The sequence below is a fragment of the Mobula hypostoma genome (assembly GCF_963921235.1).
Source record: "Mobula hypostoma chromosome 13 unlocalized genomic scaffold, sMobHyp1.1 SUPER_13_unloc_1, whole genome shotgun sequence".
In the NCBI taxonomy this organism is placed as follows: Eukaryota; Metazoa; Chordata; class Chondrichthyes; order Myliobatiformes; family Myliobatidae; genus Mobula; species Mobula hypostoma.
In genome coordinates, this window is record NW_026948145.1 from 132,501 (window position 1) to 148,069 (window position 15,569).

Sequence of the window (15,569 nt, forward strand, 5' to 3'; positions counted from 1 at the left end):
GAAGATTATTTATGTCCTCCTTAGTGAAGACAGAACCAAAATAATTATTCAATTGGTCTGCCATGTCCTTGCTCCCCATAATCAATTCACCTGTTTCTGTCTGCAGGGGACCTACATTTGTCTTTATCAGTCTTTTCCTTTTTACATATCTATAAAAGCTTTTACAGTCCGTTTTTATGTTCTCTGCCAGTTTTCTCTCATAATCTTTTTTCCCCTTCCTAATTAAGCCCTTTGTCCTCCTCTGCTGAACTCTGAATTTCTCCCAGTCCTCAGGTGAGCCACTTTCTCTGGCTAATTTGTATTGTTCACTCACCCATCCGCACTCCCAAGGGACACACCCCCTTCCTAATCACTCTCCATATCCACGCTCCCAACGAGACCCAATCCCTTCCTATTCACTCTCCCCATCTGCACTCCCATTTATAGATTGGGAGAGAGAAGGCTTTTGGAGAGAGTTTGAACTACAATTGCTGGGGGTGGGAACCGAACTGAAGAGACGGAGGAAGGGGCGGTTAGCTCACATATAGAGAAAGTTTGGAGATAGTGCAAGGAGGAAGATAGGCAGGTGATAGAGAAGGGATACGCTCAGACCACTGGTTTGAGATGTGTCTATTTTAATGCAAAAAGCATCATGAAAAAAGCAGATCAGCTTAGAGCCTGGATATGTACTTAGAGCTATGATGTTGTGGCCATTACAGAGACTTGGATGGCTCAGGGGCAGGAATGGTTACTTAGAGTGCCAGGCTTTAGAAGGGACAGGGAGGGAGGCAAAAGAGGTGGGGGCATGTCACTGCTGATCAGAGATAGTGTCATGGCTGCAGAAAAGGAGGAAGTCATGGAGGGATTGTCTATGGAGTCTCTGTGGGTGGAAGTTAGAAACAGGAAGGGGACAATAACTCTACTGGGTGTTTTTTATAGACCAATAGTAACAGGGACATCGAGGAGCAGATAGGGAGACAGATTCTGGAAAGGTGTAATAATAACAGGGTTGTCGTGGTGGGAGATTTTAATTTCCCAAATATTGATTGGCATCTCCCTAGAGCAAGGGGTTTAGATGGGGTGGAGTTTGTTAGGTGTGTTCAGGAAGGTTTCCAGGCACAATATGTAGATAAGCCTACAAGAGGAGAGACTGTACTTGATCTGGTATTGGGAAATTAACCTGGTCAGGTGTCAGGTCTCTCAGTGGGAGAGCATTTTGGAGATAGTGATCACAAGTCTATCTCCTTTACCATAGCATTGGAGAGGGATAGGAACAGACAAATTAGGAAATGTTTAATTGGAGTAAGGGGAAATATGAAGCTATCAGGCAGGAACTTGGAAGCATAAATTGGGAACAGATGTTCTCAGGGAAATGCACAGCAGAAATGTGGCAAGTGTTCAGGGGATATTTGCATGGCGTTCTGCACTGGTATGTTCCAATGAGGAAGGGAAAGGATGTGGTAGGGTACAGGAACCGTGGTGAACAAAGGCTGTTGAAAATCTAGCCGAGAAGGAAAGTTTACGAAAGGTTCAAAAAACTAGGTAATGATAGAGATCTCGAAGATTATAAGGCTAACAGGAAGGGGCTTAAGAATGAAATTAGGAGAACCAGAAGGGGCCATGAGAAGGCCTTGGCGAGTAGAACAAACCTAAGGCATTCTACAAGTGTGTGAAGAGCAAGAGGATAAGACGTGAGAGAGTAGGACCAATCAAATGTGACAGTGGAAAAGTGTGTATGGAATCGGAGGAGATAGCCGAGGTACTTAATGAATAACTTGCTTCAGTATTCACTACGGAAAAGGATCTTGGCGATTGTAGGGATGATTTACAGCGGATTGAAAAGCTTGAGCTTATAGACATTAAGAAACAGGATATGCTGGAGTTTTTGGAAAGCATCAAGTTGGATAAGTCACCGGGACCGGACGAGATGTACCCCAGACTACTGTGGGAGTTGAGGCAGGAGATTGCTGAGCCTCCGGCAATGATCTTTGTATCACCAATGGGGACGGGAGGGGTTCTGGAGGATTTTGTAGATGTTGTTCCCTTATTCAAGGAAGAGTAGAGATAGCCCAGGAAATTATAGACCAGTGAGTCTTACTTCAGTGGTTGTTAAGTTGATGGAAAAGATCCTGAGAGGCAGGATTTATGAACATTTAGAGAGGCATAATATGATTAGGAATAGTCAGCATGGCTTTGTCAAAGGCAGGTTGTGCCTTACGAGCCTGATTGAATTTTATGAGGATGTGACTAAACACATTGATGAAGGTAGAGCAGTAGATGTAGTGTATATAGATTTCAGCAAGGTAAGGTACCCCATGCAAGGATTATTGAGAAAGTAAGGAGGCATGGGATCCAAGGGGACCTTGCTTTGTGGATCCAGAATTGGCTTGCCCACAGAAGGCAAAGAGTGGTTGTAGACAGGTCATTTTCTGCATGGAGGCTGGTCACCAGTGGCGTGTCTCAGGGATCTGTTCTGGGACTCCTTCTCTTCGTGATTCTTATAAATGACCTGGATGAGGAAGTGGAGGGATGGGTTAGTAAATTTGCTGATGACACAAAGGTTGGGGATGTTGTGGATAATGGGGAGGGTTATCAGAGGTTGCAGTGGGACATTGATAGTGTGCAAAACTGGACTGAGAAGTGGCAGATGGAGTTCAACCCAGATAAGTGTGAGGTGGTTCATTTTGGTAGGTCCAATATGATGGCGAAATATTGTTGCTTGTCCATTGTCGTCGTCGATGAACACCTCGACACCATTATGATGATGATGGTGTCGAGACTAGCGCATGATTTGGATTTAAGTGAGGGAGAGTTGCGCGGCGTCAGCCTCACTCTCTCTTCCCAATTCCCATCTGGATCCAGTGGCAAGACAGAGTCAAGACGACTGGAGTTGGGACTAGGCACAGTGGATGACCAGGACATCTTCTGTGTCTTGCCCTGCTCTACACGTTCCACGACGCTTGCAGAGACCATCTTCTTGACCGTTGGACCTTCCATTGGTCTCGTCTGCTCAATCCGCCGGAGTCTGTCTTCACATGCTGGGATAGACAACTCCCTATCTCACCGAGGGTTCGAGACCCGTCGGCTACCCTCACCTGGTTTAGCCGGCTTGTCGAAGTCGTTGCCCGGGGTGTGGCCGCTGTCACATGCAAACAGCTATGGGGAGCCACAGGTGAGAGCTGAGTGCCAGGTGGGGACCAAAGGTGGACTAACCGCCCTGAAAAGGACGCGACATGTTCCCCCACCAGAGGTGCTACCCCTCCCTGATGCCCCATACACCCCAAAATATAGTATTAATGGTAAGACTCTTGGTAGTGTGGAGGATCAGACGGATCTTGGGGTCGGAGTCCACAGGACACTCAAAGCTGCTACAACAGATTGACTCTGTGGTTAAGAAGGCATACGGTGCATTGGCCTTCATCAATCTGGGATTGAGTTTAGGAGCCGAGAGGTAATGTTACAGCAAAATAGGACCCTTGTCAGACCCCACTTGGAGTACTGTGCTCAGTTCTGGTCACATCAGCTGCATCCAGCTGCAGCTCCTAACAAACCGCGTGAGGGAAGTGGAGCAGGAGCTGGATGACCTGCGGATCATTCGGGAGAATGAGGAGATTATAGATCGTAGCTACAGGGAGGTAGTTACGCCAAAGGAGCAGAGGACAGGAAATTGGGTCACTGTCAGGCGAGGGAAGAGGAAAGGGCAGGCAGAGCAGGGTTCCCCTGTGGCCATTCCCCTCAACAACAAGTATACCGCATTGGATACTGTTGGGGGGGATGACTTACCTGGGACAAGCTGCAGTAGCCGGATCTCTGGCACTGAGTCTGGCTCTGCAGTGCGGAAGGGAGGGGGAAGAAAGAGGAGAGTGGTAGTGATAGGGGACTCGATAGTTAGAGGTGCAGATAGGAGGTTCTGTGGTCGTGACAGAGAATCCAGGATGGTTTGTTGCATCCCAGGTGCCAGGGTCAAGGATGTCTCTAATCGATTGCATGACATTCTGAAGTGGGAGGATGATCAGCCAGATGTCGTGGTGCACATCGGTACCAATGACATAGCAAGGAAGAGTGAGGAGGTCCTGGACAGTGAGTATAGAGAGCTTGGTAGGACGTTGAAAAGCAGGACCTTGAGGGTGGTAATCTCAGGATTGCTACCTTTGCTACGTGCCAGTGACGGTAGGAATAGGATGCTCTGGAGGAGGAACAAGTGGCTGAGGAACTGGTGTAGGGGGCAGGGTTTCAGATTTCAGGATAATTGGGACCTCTTCTGGGGCAGGTGGGACCTGTACAAGAGAGACGGGTTACACTTGAACTATAGGGGGACCAATATCCTTTCAGGGAGGTTTGTTAGTGCTATTGGGGAGGCTTTAAACTAGATTTGCAGGGGGGATGGGAACCAGAGTGCCAGAGCTGACAGTGTGGCTGGGGTGAAAATAAATGATGTTAAAAGTTCAAGCAAGAAAGATTGTGAGTGGTGGTAAAAATCTTCTGAGGTGTATATATTTCAATGCTAGGAGTATTGCGGGGAAGACGGATGAGTTGAGGGCGTGGATTGACACGTGGAATTATGATGTTATAACAATTAGTGAAACTTGGCTACAGGAGGGGCAGGACTGGCAGCTTAATATTCCAGGGTTCCGATGTTTCAGATGTGATCGAGGCAGAGGAATGAAAGGTGGGGGAGTAGCATTGCTTGTTCCTGGATCCAGATGTCCTGCTTTTCAACGTCCTACCAAGCTCTCTATACTCACTGTCCAGGACCTCCTCACTCTTCCTTGCTATGTCATTGGTACCGATGTGCACCACGACATCTGGATTCATTGCTTCTTTGGGAAAATGTTACAGCAGTGCTCAGGCAGGACAGATTAGAGGGCTTGTCTACTGAGTCCTTATGGGTGGAGCTGAGAAACAGGAAAGGTATTAGTGGGATTGTATTAGTCAACGAGAATTGGAAGAGCAAATCTGCAGAGATAGCAGGCAACTGCAGGAAACATAAAGTTGTGGTGGTAGGGGATTTTAATTTTCCATATATTGATTGGGACTCCCATACTGTTAGGGGTCTAGATGGTTTAGAGTTTGTAAAATGTGTTCAGGAAAGTTTTCTAAATCAATATATAGAGGGACCAACTAGAGGGGATGCAATATTGGATCTCCTGTTAGGAAACGAGTTAGGACAAGTAGCAGAAGTCTGTGTAGGGGAGCACTTTGGTTCCAGTGATCATAACACCATTGGTTTCAACTTGATCATGGACAAGGATAGATCTGGTCCAAGGGTTGAGGTTCTTAACTCGAAGAAGGCCAAATTTGAAGAAATGAGAAAGGATCTAAAAAGCGTGGATTGGGACAGGTTGTTCTCTGGCAAGGATGTGATCGGTAGGTGGGAAGCCTTCAAAGGAGAAATTTTGAGAGTGCAGAATTTGTATGTTCCTGTCAGGATTAAAGGCAAAGTGAATAGGAATAAGGAACCTTGGTTCTCAAGGGATATTGCAACTCTGATAAAGAAGAAGAGGGAGTTGTATGACATATATAGGAAGCAGGGAGTAAATAAGGTGCTTGAGGAGTATAAGAAGTGCAAGAAAATACTTGAGAAAGAAATCAGGAGGGCTAAAAGAAGACATGAGGTTGCCTTGGCAGTCAAAGTGAAGGATAATCCAAAGAGCTTTTACAAGTATATTAAGAGCAAAAGGATTGTAAGGGATAAAATTGGTCCTCTTGAAGATCAGAGTGGTCGGCTATCTGCGGAACCAAAGGAAATGGGGGAGATCTTAAATAGGTTTTTTGCGTTTGTATTTACTAAGGAAACTGGCGTGAAGTCTATGGAATTAAGGGAAACAAGTAGTGAGATCATGGAAACTGTACAGATTGAAAAGGAGGAGGTACTTGCTGTCTTGAGGAAAATTAAAGTGGATAAATCCCCGGGACCTGACAGAGTGTTCCCTCGGACCTTGAAGGAGACTAGTGTTGAAATTGCAGGGGCCCTGGCAGAAATATTTAAAATGTCGCTGTCTACAGGTGAGGTGCCGGAGGATTGGAGAGTGGCTCATGTTGTTCCGTTGTTTAAAAAAGAATCGAAAAGTAATCCGGGAAATTATAGGCCAGTAAGTTTAATGTCGGTAGTAGGTAAATTATTGGAGGGAGTACTAAGAGACAGAATCTACAAACATTTGGATAGGCAGGGACTTATTAGGGAGAGTCAACATGACTTTGTGCATGGTAGGTCATGTTTGGCCAATCTATTGGAGTTTTTCGAGGAGGTTACCAGGAAAGTGGATGAAGGGAAGGCAGTGGATATTGTCTACATGGACTTCAGTAAGACCTTTGACAAGGTCCCGCATGGGAGGTTAGTTAGGAAAATTCAGTCGCTAGGTATACATGGAGAGGTGGGAAACTGGATGAGACATTGGCTCAATGGAAGAAGCCACAGAGTGGTAGTAGAGAATTGCTTCTCTGAGTGGAGGCCTGTGACTAGTGGTGTGCCACAGGGATCAGTGCTGGGTCCATTGTTATTTGTCATCTATATCAATGATCTGGATGATAATGTGATAAATTGGATCAGCAAATTTGCTGATGATACAAAGATTGGAGGTGTAGTAGACAGTGAGGAAGGTTTTCAGAGCCTGCAGTGGGACTTGGACCGGCTGGAAAAATGGGCTGAAAAATGGCAGATGGAGTTTAATACAGACAAGTGTGGGGTATTGCACGTTGGAAGGACAAACCAAGGTAGAACATACAGGGTTAATGGTAAGGCACTGAAGAGTGCAGTGGAACAGAGGGATCTGGGAATACAGATACAAAATTCCCTAAAAGTAGTGTCACAGGTAGATAGGGTCGTAAAGAGAGCTTTTGGTACATTGGCCTTTATTAATCAAAGTATTGAGTATAAGAGCTGGAATGTTATGATGAGATTGTATAAGGCATTGGTGAGGCCGAATCTGGAGTATTGTGTGCAGTTTTGGTCACCAAATTACAGGAAGGATATAAATAAGGTTGAAAGAGTGCAGAGAAGGTTTACAAGGATGTTGCCGGGACTTGAGAAACTCAGTTACAGGGAAAGGTTGAATAGGTTAGGACTTTATTCCCTGGAGCGTAGAAGAATGAGGGGAGATTTGATAGAGGTATATAAAATTATGATGGGTATGGATAGAGTGAATGCAAGCAGGCTTTTTCCACTGAGGCAAGGGGAGAAAAAAACCAGAGGACATGGGTTAAGGGTGATGGGGGGAAAGTTTAAAGGGAACATTAGCGGGGGCTTCTTCACACAGAGAGTGGTGGGAGTATGGAATGAGCTGCCAGACGAGGTGGTAAATGCGGGTTCTTTTTTAACATTTAAGATTAAATTGGACAGATACATGGATGGGAGATGTATGGAGGGATATGGTCCGTGTGCAGGTCAGTGGGACTAGGCAGAAAATGGTTCGGCACAGCCAAGAAGGGCCAAAGGGCCTGTTTCTGTGCTGTAGTTTCTATGGTTTCTATCACTACAGGAAGGATGTGGAAGCCATAGAAAGGGTGCAGAGGAGATTTACAAGGATGTTGCCTGGATTGGGGAGGATGCCTTATGAGACTAGGTTGAGTGAACTCGCGTCTTTTCTCCTTGGAGCGGTGTCGGATGACAGATGACCTGATAGAGGTGTATAAGATGATGAGAGGCATCGATCGTGTGGATAGTCAGAGGCTTTTTCTCAGGGCTGAAATGGCTAGCACTAGAGGGCACAGTTTTAAGGTGCTTGGAGGTAGGTACAGAGGAGATGTCAGGGGTAAGTTTTCTATGCAGAGAGTGGTGAGTGTGTGGAATGGTCTGCCAGCGATGTTGATGGAGGTGGATACGATAGGGTCTTTTAGGAGACTCCTGGACTGGTACATGGAGCTTTGAAAAATAGAGGGCTATGGGAACCCTAGGTAATTTCTAAAGTGAGTACATGTTAGGCACAGCATTGTGGGCCGAAGGGCCTGTATTGTGCTGTAGATTTTCTATGTTTCTATGATGTATGAGATCATGAAAAGGCAATGTAATTTCATTGGACATGTGATCAGGAAAGAGGAGTTAGAATGCACGGTAATTATGGGAAAGATTGAAGGGAAGAAAGCAAGAGGAAGACAAAGACAAATGATGATGGAGACAACAGCCAGAGAACTGGAAATGAATTCCAATGAATTGATCCACTTGACCTGAAACAGGAGTGTGTGGGCCATGGCAGTCAAAGCTCAAACTGGGCACGGCACCTGACGATGACGATGATGATGAGTGGTGGATGGTGTGCTGACTGGCTACATTGCAGCCTGGTATGGGAACACCAATTCCTTTGAGCTGAAAATCCTACCAATGGTGGTGGATTTGGCCCCATACATCACTGGTAAAACCCTCCCAACCATTGAGCACATCTACATGAATCGCTGCCATAGGAAAGCAGCATCCATCATCAGAGATCCCCACCACCCAGGCCAAGCTCTCTTCTTGCTGCTGCCATTAGGTTGAAGGTACAAGAGCCTCAGGACTCTCATCATCAGGTTCAAGAACAGTTCCTGCCCCTCATCCATCAGGCTCTTGAGCAAAGGGACTCATTTAAGGACTCTTTTATCTTGTTATTTTGTGCTTGTTATTTATTAATTTCTATCTATTGATATCTGCATTTGCACAGTGTGTTGTTCATTGTACGTTTTTACAGTTACTGTTCTATAGATTTGCTAAGTATGCCCACAAAAAAAGAATCTCAGGGTTGTATGTGGTAACATGTATGTACTCTGATAATAAATTTTACTTTGAACTTTGAACAGACATAACAGCTTCCCATTCTCTCCCAATGGGCCAATGAGAGTGTTAGGAAAGAGGGAGAGTAAATTGGGAACTTGGTTTACTGGGCAAGACCACATCTGCGATGTGGAGGGTTTGACTAAAGGCGCCAAGTACAGGGCTAATATGTTCCAGTTGGATGAAAGGACAAGGATTGCAAGCTAAGGGAATTGTGGATGTTGAGATAAGTGGTGAATTTAGCCAAAAAGAAATAGGACCTATAAGTAAGATTTAGAAAGCTGAAGTCAGACAGAGCTTGTATGTTTATTAATGTCACATGTACCGAGATAAAGCAAAAAGCTTGTCTTGCAGTCTCTTTCCGTACACAGTGCACTGAGGTAGAACAGAGTGTTACAGCTGCGGAGCGCCCTCAACCAGCTCAGCTGGGGCAGATCCCCTGTGCTGTATGGGCAGAGAGAGCTCTGGGGGGGGGGGGCGCTTCCTGGAATTTCCTGGGAGTGGAGGGGTGCAACAACACCACACAGAGGTCTTGAGGGAAAGCCTGGTGACTGGGGAGATGACCTTCATATGGTGCAGGACAGCGGTGGTCCTGCTGCCCATGAGAGAATATCTCTGCCATCTGAGTAACGGGTGCCCAGTCTCTCTGCTCGGCAAGTGTTACAATCTTACTGGGGCATGTTTGAATTCCTGCCTACCTGTGATTGTGATCATTGTGGTCAGAAGTTAACTACAGTTAATATTGACATACTCTACAAATGTTGAACATTGATAAACTAGAGGAATTAAAACTGAACTTTGGTAAATAGTGGATATGAGAATAATAAACACACTCGCTTACTCACACGTGTACAGAGATAAGAGAGTAAGGGAGAGACAGGGAGATGGCGGGGGTAGGGAGACAGACAGGGTGAGGAGAGGGAGGACAGAGGAGGAACTGGGGGATGAGGTCAGAGAGATTGGGAATGGAGAGAGGATTTGGCCAGTGGTGGAAGTTGGGTAAAAACGAGGGATAGGAGGGAGAGAGGGTGGGGACGGGGAAAATAGGTGAGGTAGACGGAGAGAGGGCTGGGGACGGGGAAACAGCAATAAGAAGAGGCAGGGTAGAGGGAGAGGGGAGAAAAGAGGGGTGGGGGCAGAGATATGTGCGAAGTGAGAGGGGTGGGGACAGAGAGAGAGTGGGGGGCGGGTGGATCCTAACCCTAATGCCCAGTGCACGGATTAGGGAGAGATTGGGCCAGTTTTCCTGAACATGGCCTATTAGGTTCTGGAAGACGGTATTGTCCAGGCATTGTGTGTTCTGGTGCCTCCTCACCAGGTGGACGTGCAGGCAGGGGTCATGGCAGAAGCTGCACTCCTGGAGGTCGAGAGGGATAGGGTTACTCTCAGGTCTAACTTCCCCTTCCCCTGCACAGGTTCTGGGGAGGCCATCGGGAACCCAGGGCAGGGTAATCCGTTACATCACAGATTGTGATTGTCTCCAGTGGGTTCATCAGCAGGACACACTCACATCACAACACCGGCTAAAATTTGACTGGGGTTGAGTGTGACATGACAGTGTAGGCCGTTGCTTCACTCTGTGTCTGACCCGTGCCCTGGGAGTGTGTGATGGGACAGTGTAGAGGGAACTTCACTCTGTGTCTGACCCGTGTCCTGGGAGTGTGTGATGGGACAGTGTAGAGCAGGATTCTAAACTTTTATGCCATGAACCCCTTTGCTAGTCCGATGGATCCTATGTCCCCTTTTCAGAATAATGTATTTAAATATATAAAATAAAATACATAGAATTACAAAAAAACGATTATATTAAAATAAAGTTATCAAAATATTAAAAGCACATCTGTGATACAGTAATATATGTCTTTCTTTATTAAAGCATTAAGTAACAAGACTATGCATTTGAAATATAGCCAGATTAAAATTAAATTTTATTTTTGAAGACATGTCAGTGTATGATGGTACAGTGTAGAGTGAGCGTGTGATGGGACAGTATAGAGGGAACTTCACTCTGTGTCTGACCCGTGTCCTGGGAGTGTCTGATGGGACAGTGCAGAGGGAGCTTCACTCTGTGTCTGACCCGTGTCCTGGGAGTGTGTGATGGGACAGTGTAGGGGGAGCTTCACTCTGTGTCTGACCCGTGTCCTGGGAGTGTGTGATGGGACAGTGTAGAGGGAGCTTCACTCTGTGTCTGACCCGTGTCCTGGGAGTGTGTGATGGGACAGTGTAGAGGGAGCTTCACTCTGTGTCTGACCCGTGTCCTGGGAGTGTGTGATGGGACAGTGTAGAGGGAGCTTCACTCTGTGTCTGACCCGTGTCCTGGGAGTGTGTGATGGGACAGTGTAGAGGGAGTGTGTGATGGGACAGTGTAGAGGGAGCTTCACTCTGTGTCTGACCCGTGTCCTGGGAGTGTGTGATGGGACAGTGTAGAGGGAGCTTCACTCTGTGTCTGACCCGTGCCCTGGGAGTGTGTGATGGGACAGGGTAGAGGGAGCTTCACTCTGTGTCTGACCCGTGCCCTGGGAGTGTGTGACGGGACAGTGTGGAGGGAGTTTCACTTTGTGTCTGACCCGTGTCCTGGGAGTGTGCGACGCAAAAGTCTGGACTTTAGAACGATGGGTTGGGGAAGGATAATTCAAACTGTATCAAGCAGGAGCAGGGCAGAGTAGATTGAGAGCAGATTTTATCAATTGTGGGAGTTATTTAGGGACAGTTGGTCAGAATTCTGGACCAGCATCTTCCTGTGAGAAAGAATGACAATGACGGCAATTTCGGAATCCTTGAATATCGAGAGAAAAGGAAGCACATCTAAGGTTTAGGAAGCTGAAATCAAATTTCGAGGAGCGGGTAAGAACTTAAACAGGGAATCAGGAGGGATAAAGTGAGCCATGAAATGTTCTTGGCGACTAGAATTACAGAGAATCCCTTTATACGTAAATTGAAACCAGGAGGAGGACTAGGGAGTACGTAAGATGACTCAAGGGCAAAGGAAGGAATTAACACTTGGAGTCAGTGTATGTGCATGAGGAACTAAATGTGTATTTGGCATCAGTATCACTAATGAGACAAACGTGGAGGTCTGTGAGACTAGAGAGTGATGCGCTGATATTTGAGGGCATAAGAAGGAATTGGCATTGGGTCTCTTGAAGAATGTTGAGGTGGATAAGTCCCGAGGGATCAATGGGATCTCTCCCAGGATGTTGGGAAAGGCAGGAGAGGAGACTGTGGGAGCTTGGCGGAGATCTTTGTGTCCTGTTCAGCCACAGTTGAGGTCCCAGAGGTCTGGAGAATAGTTGTTCTTCTGCTGAAGAAGGGAAATTGTAGACTGGTGAGCCGTACATTGGCGGTAGGGAATCTATTGTAAGGTATACTTGGGGATAACATTTGGTCATGTACAAAAGCAGAAACGTATTGGAGACAATCAGCATGGCTTTGTGCAGGAGAGGACCTGTCCTACAAACGATGTGAGTTTTCTAAAGGGATAGGGCAGTGGATGTTGTCAACAATTCTCGTAGATTGAATTCAAAATTGTGTTGGCCATAGAAGACAAAGAGTAGCATCTGGCTGGAGATATGTGGCCAGTGGTGTTCCGTAGGGTTCAGTAATATATATAAATGACATGCACAGAAGCGCTCATGGGGTGATCAGTAAGGTTTCAGATGATACAGAAATTGATGGAGCTGTAGATGGTGAAGAGGGTAGTCAAAAGGATTCAGCAGGATGGAGATGCATTGCAAATATGGGTGGAGAAATCACAGATAAGAGTTTAATCCAGACCAGTGTGATGTGCTTTGGGAGATCAAATGCAAGAGGAGAGCACACAGCAGGTGTAGGACCTTCGACAGAGGCATCATGGGGTGTGTTGATAGAAGTGTAGGACCTTCGACAGAGGCATCATGGGGTGTGTTGATAGAAGTGTAGGACCTTCGACAGAGGCATCATGGGGTGTGTCAATAGCTCCCTGAGGGGTAACACCAATAGAAGGCATATGGCACACTTGCCTTTATTAGTTGAAGTGTTGAATATACAAGTAATGAGCTAGCTGTATAAAACATTGGTTGGCCATATTAGGAATACGACACGCAGTACTGGAAAGATGTGGAGGCAATGGAAAGGGACAGAAAGAGGCTCACTGGGATGGTACCAGAATTATAGAGCACTAGCTAGAAGGAGACGTTGGACAATTGGGCTGTTTGTTTGGAGTGTCACAGATTGAGGGGGGTGAACTGACAGAAGTGATGTGAGGCATTGAGAGGGTAGACTGTCAGTGCCCTCTTCCCAAGGTGGAAATGAGTTATAGATTTGTGAGAGGGTTAAGGTTTAAAGAGGATGTACTGGGCAAGATTTTCCAGACAGAGAGGTCCCGTGCTAAATTGTTCTATGTTCTCTGATCCATTCAACCTGCCCATGTATGCTCAGGAATGCAGCTGAACTGGCCTTTCCACATCTTACTGTTCAACTGTGCGTTAACAGCCCCTAGGCTCCACCTCACACCCACTCTCCAAACCAGGCTCACCTTCCACAATTTCTTCTGGTAAACAAATCATCCCTGACCCCTCACACACTCCCAGGGTATGGGTCGGACACAGAGTGGATCTCCCTCTACACTGTCCCATCACACACTCCCAGGAAATTGGTCAGACACAGAGTGAAACTCCCTCTACACTGTCCCATCACACTCCCAGAGCAGGGGTCAGACACAGAGCCCAACCGTTCCTTCCAGTTATTTCTCCATAACAAGGCAATATGCTGATGAAACTCTTCGGCACCTTTGCAAAGCCTCCATACTCTGCAATCAACAAGCAAATCTGCACACAACACTCCAAACAAGGCCCAATCATCGTTTTATGTGGCTGCAAGCTGACTTCTCACCAATGAAGGCAAGCATGCCAGATACTTTTGTTCTTGGACAGGGACATTGGCAGGGATGACAGAAACAGCACTGGCCTGAGTTTCTGGGGGCAATTCGGAAGGTGCCGGAAAGATATATGCCACAGTACTCTCATGGGAGCATGGAGCAAACATAAGTGACGAGCCAAGTCAACGACAGCATAAACCAGAAGAATGGGCGTATGCTGTAGTGAAAACAGAGGGAAAGTAGATGATTGGGAATATTTAAAAATGGAACAGACACAACTAAAAGAATCAATGAGGAGAGAGAAAATGAAATATCAACGTAAGTTAGCCAAAAATATTGACGAGGATAGCAAAAGGTTTTTTTTTCCAGATTATTTTATTACAGGAAAGTTATTTGCACAGACAGAAGATTGGCTGATTGGCAGGAGGCAAAGGGTTGGGAATAATAGGAACCAATTCTGGTTGCCTATGAGTGATGAGTGATGTCCTCCAGGATTTGGTGCTGAGGAAGCAGAGTGCTGCAGGAAAACTTCGATACATTTGGGGAATGGGTAAAGAGATGGCAGATATCCCCCTGAGAGAGGGGGACTCAGAGACACCGGTCAGTGTACAGCTATCCTCTGAGAGAGGGGGACTCAGAGACACCGGTCAGTGTACAGATATTCCCCTGAGAGAGGGGGACTGAGAGACACCGGTCAGCGTACAGATATCCCCCTGAGAGAGAGGGACTGAGAGACACCGGTCAGCGTACAGATATCCCCCTGAGAGGCACCGGTCAGTGTACAGATATCCCCCTGAGAGAGAGGGACTGAGAGGCGGTGAAAGAATGAGGTGATCAGTACTCTGTAGCTGATGCCCTATGTTTTTTCGACAGTGCTTGTGACAAGATCCTTCTTGGTGACAACTGATTCTTCAGAGGTTAAAGTGCCGCTTGGAGAAGGTGAGGGAAGTGTTTCAGTTGGTGCTCCCAGGAGTTAGGTCGTTTCGAGAACCTTTATCTCCTACATTTCCTTTTCTGTCCTTCCCCTCCGACAGCGTGGGGCTCCCTCACCCTGGCACTCCCTCACTGCCCTCTAACAGCACAGAACTCTCTCACTACCTTCTAACAGCACAGAACTCCCTCACTACCCTCTAACAGCACAGAACTCCCTCACTCCCCTCTAACAGCAGAACTCCCTCACTGCCCTCTAACAGCACAGAACTCTCTCACTACCTTCTAACAGCACAGAACTCCCTCACTACCCTCTAACAGCACAGAACTCCCTCACTCCCCTCTAACAGCAGAACTCCCTCACTGCCCTCTAACAGCAGAACTCCCTCACTACCCTCTAACAGCACAGAACTCCCTCACTGCCCTCTAACAGCACAGAACTCCCTCACTACCCTCTAACAGCACAGAACTCCCTCACTGCCCTCTAACAGCACAGAACAACTCCCTCACTACCCTCTAACAGCACAGAACTCCCTCACTACCTTCTAACAGCACAGAACTCCCTCACTGCCCTCTAACAGCACAGAACTCCCTCACTGCCCTCTAACAGCAGAACTCCCTCACTACCCTCTAACAGCAGAACTCCCTCACTGCCCTCTAACAGCACAGAACTCCCTCACTACCCTCTAACAGCACAGAACTCCCTCACTACCCTCTAACAGCAGAACTCCCTCACTGCCCTCTAACAGCACAGAACTCCCTCACTACCCTCTAACAGCACAGAACTCCCTCACTGCCCTCTAACAGCAGAACACCCTCACTGCCCTCTAACATCACAGAACTCCCTCACTGCCCTCTAACAGCAGAACTCCCTCACTGCCCTCTAACAGCACAGAACTCCCTCACTGCCCTCTAACAGCACAGAACTCCCTCACTGCCCTCTAACAGCACAGAACTCCCTCACTGCCCTCTAACAGCACAGAACTCCCTCACTACCCTCTAACAGCACAGAACTCCCTCACTGCCCTCTAACAGCACAGAACTCCCTCACTGCCCTCTAAC

General features: G+C 47.0%; 1 protein-coding gene across 1 annotated transcript in view; it reads left to right on the top strand.

Annotated features, from left to right (window-relative positions):
* LOC134341281 (junctional adhesion molecule A-like) overlaps window positions 1-15,569 on the top strand; it is a 37,492-nt gene that overhangs the window by 5,685 nt on the left and 16,238 nt on the right. The window contains exon 2 of the mRNA XM_063039152.1: window positions 14,451-14,516. Coding sequence (XP_062895222.1) covers window positions 14,451-14,516 — 66 coding nt within the window. The remainder of the gene's footprint in view (window positions 1-14,450; window positions 14,517-15,569) is intronic.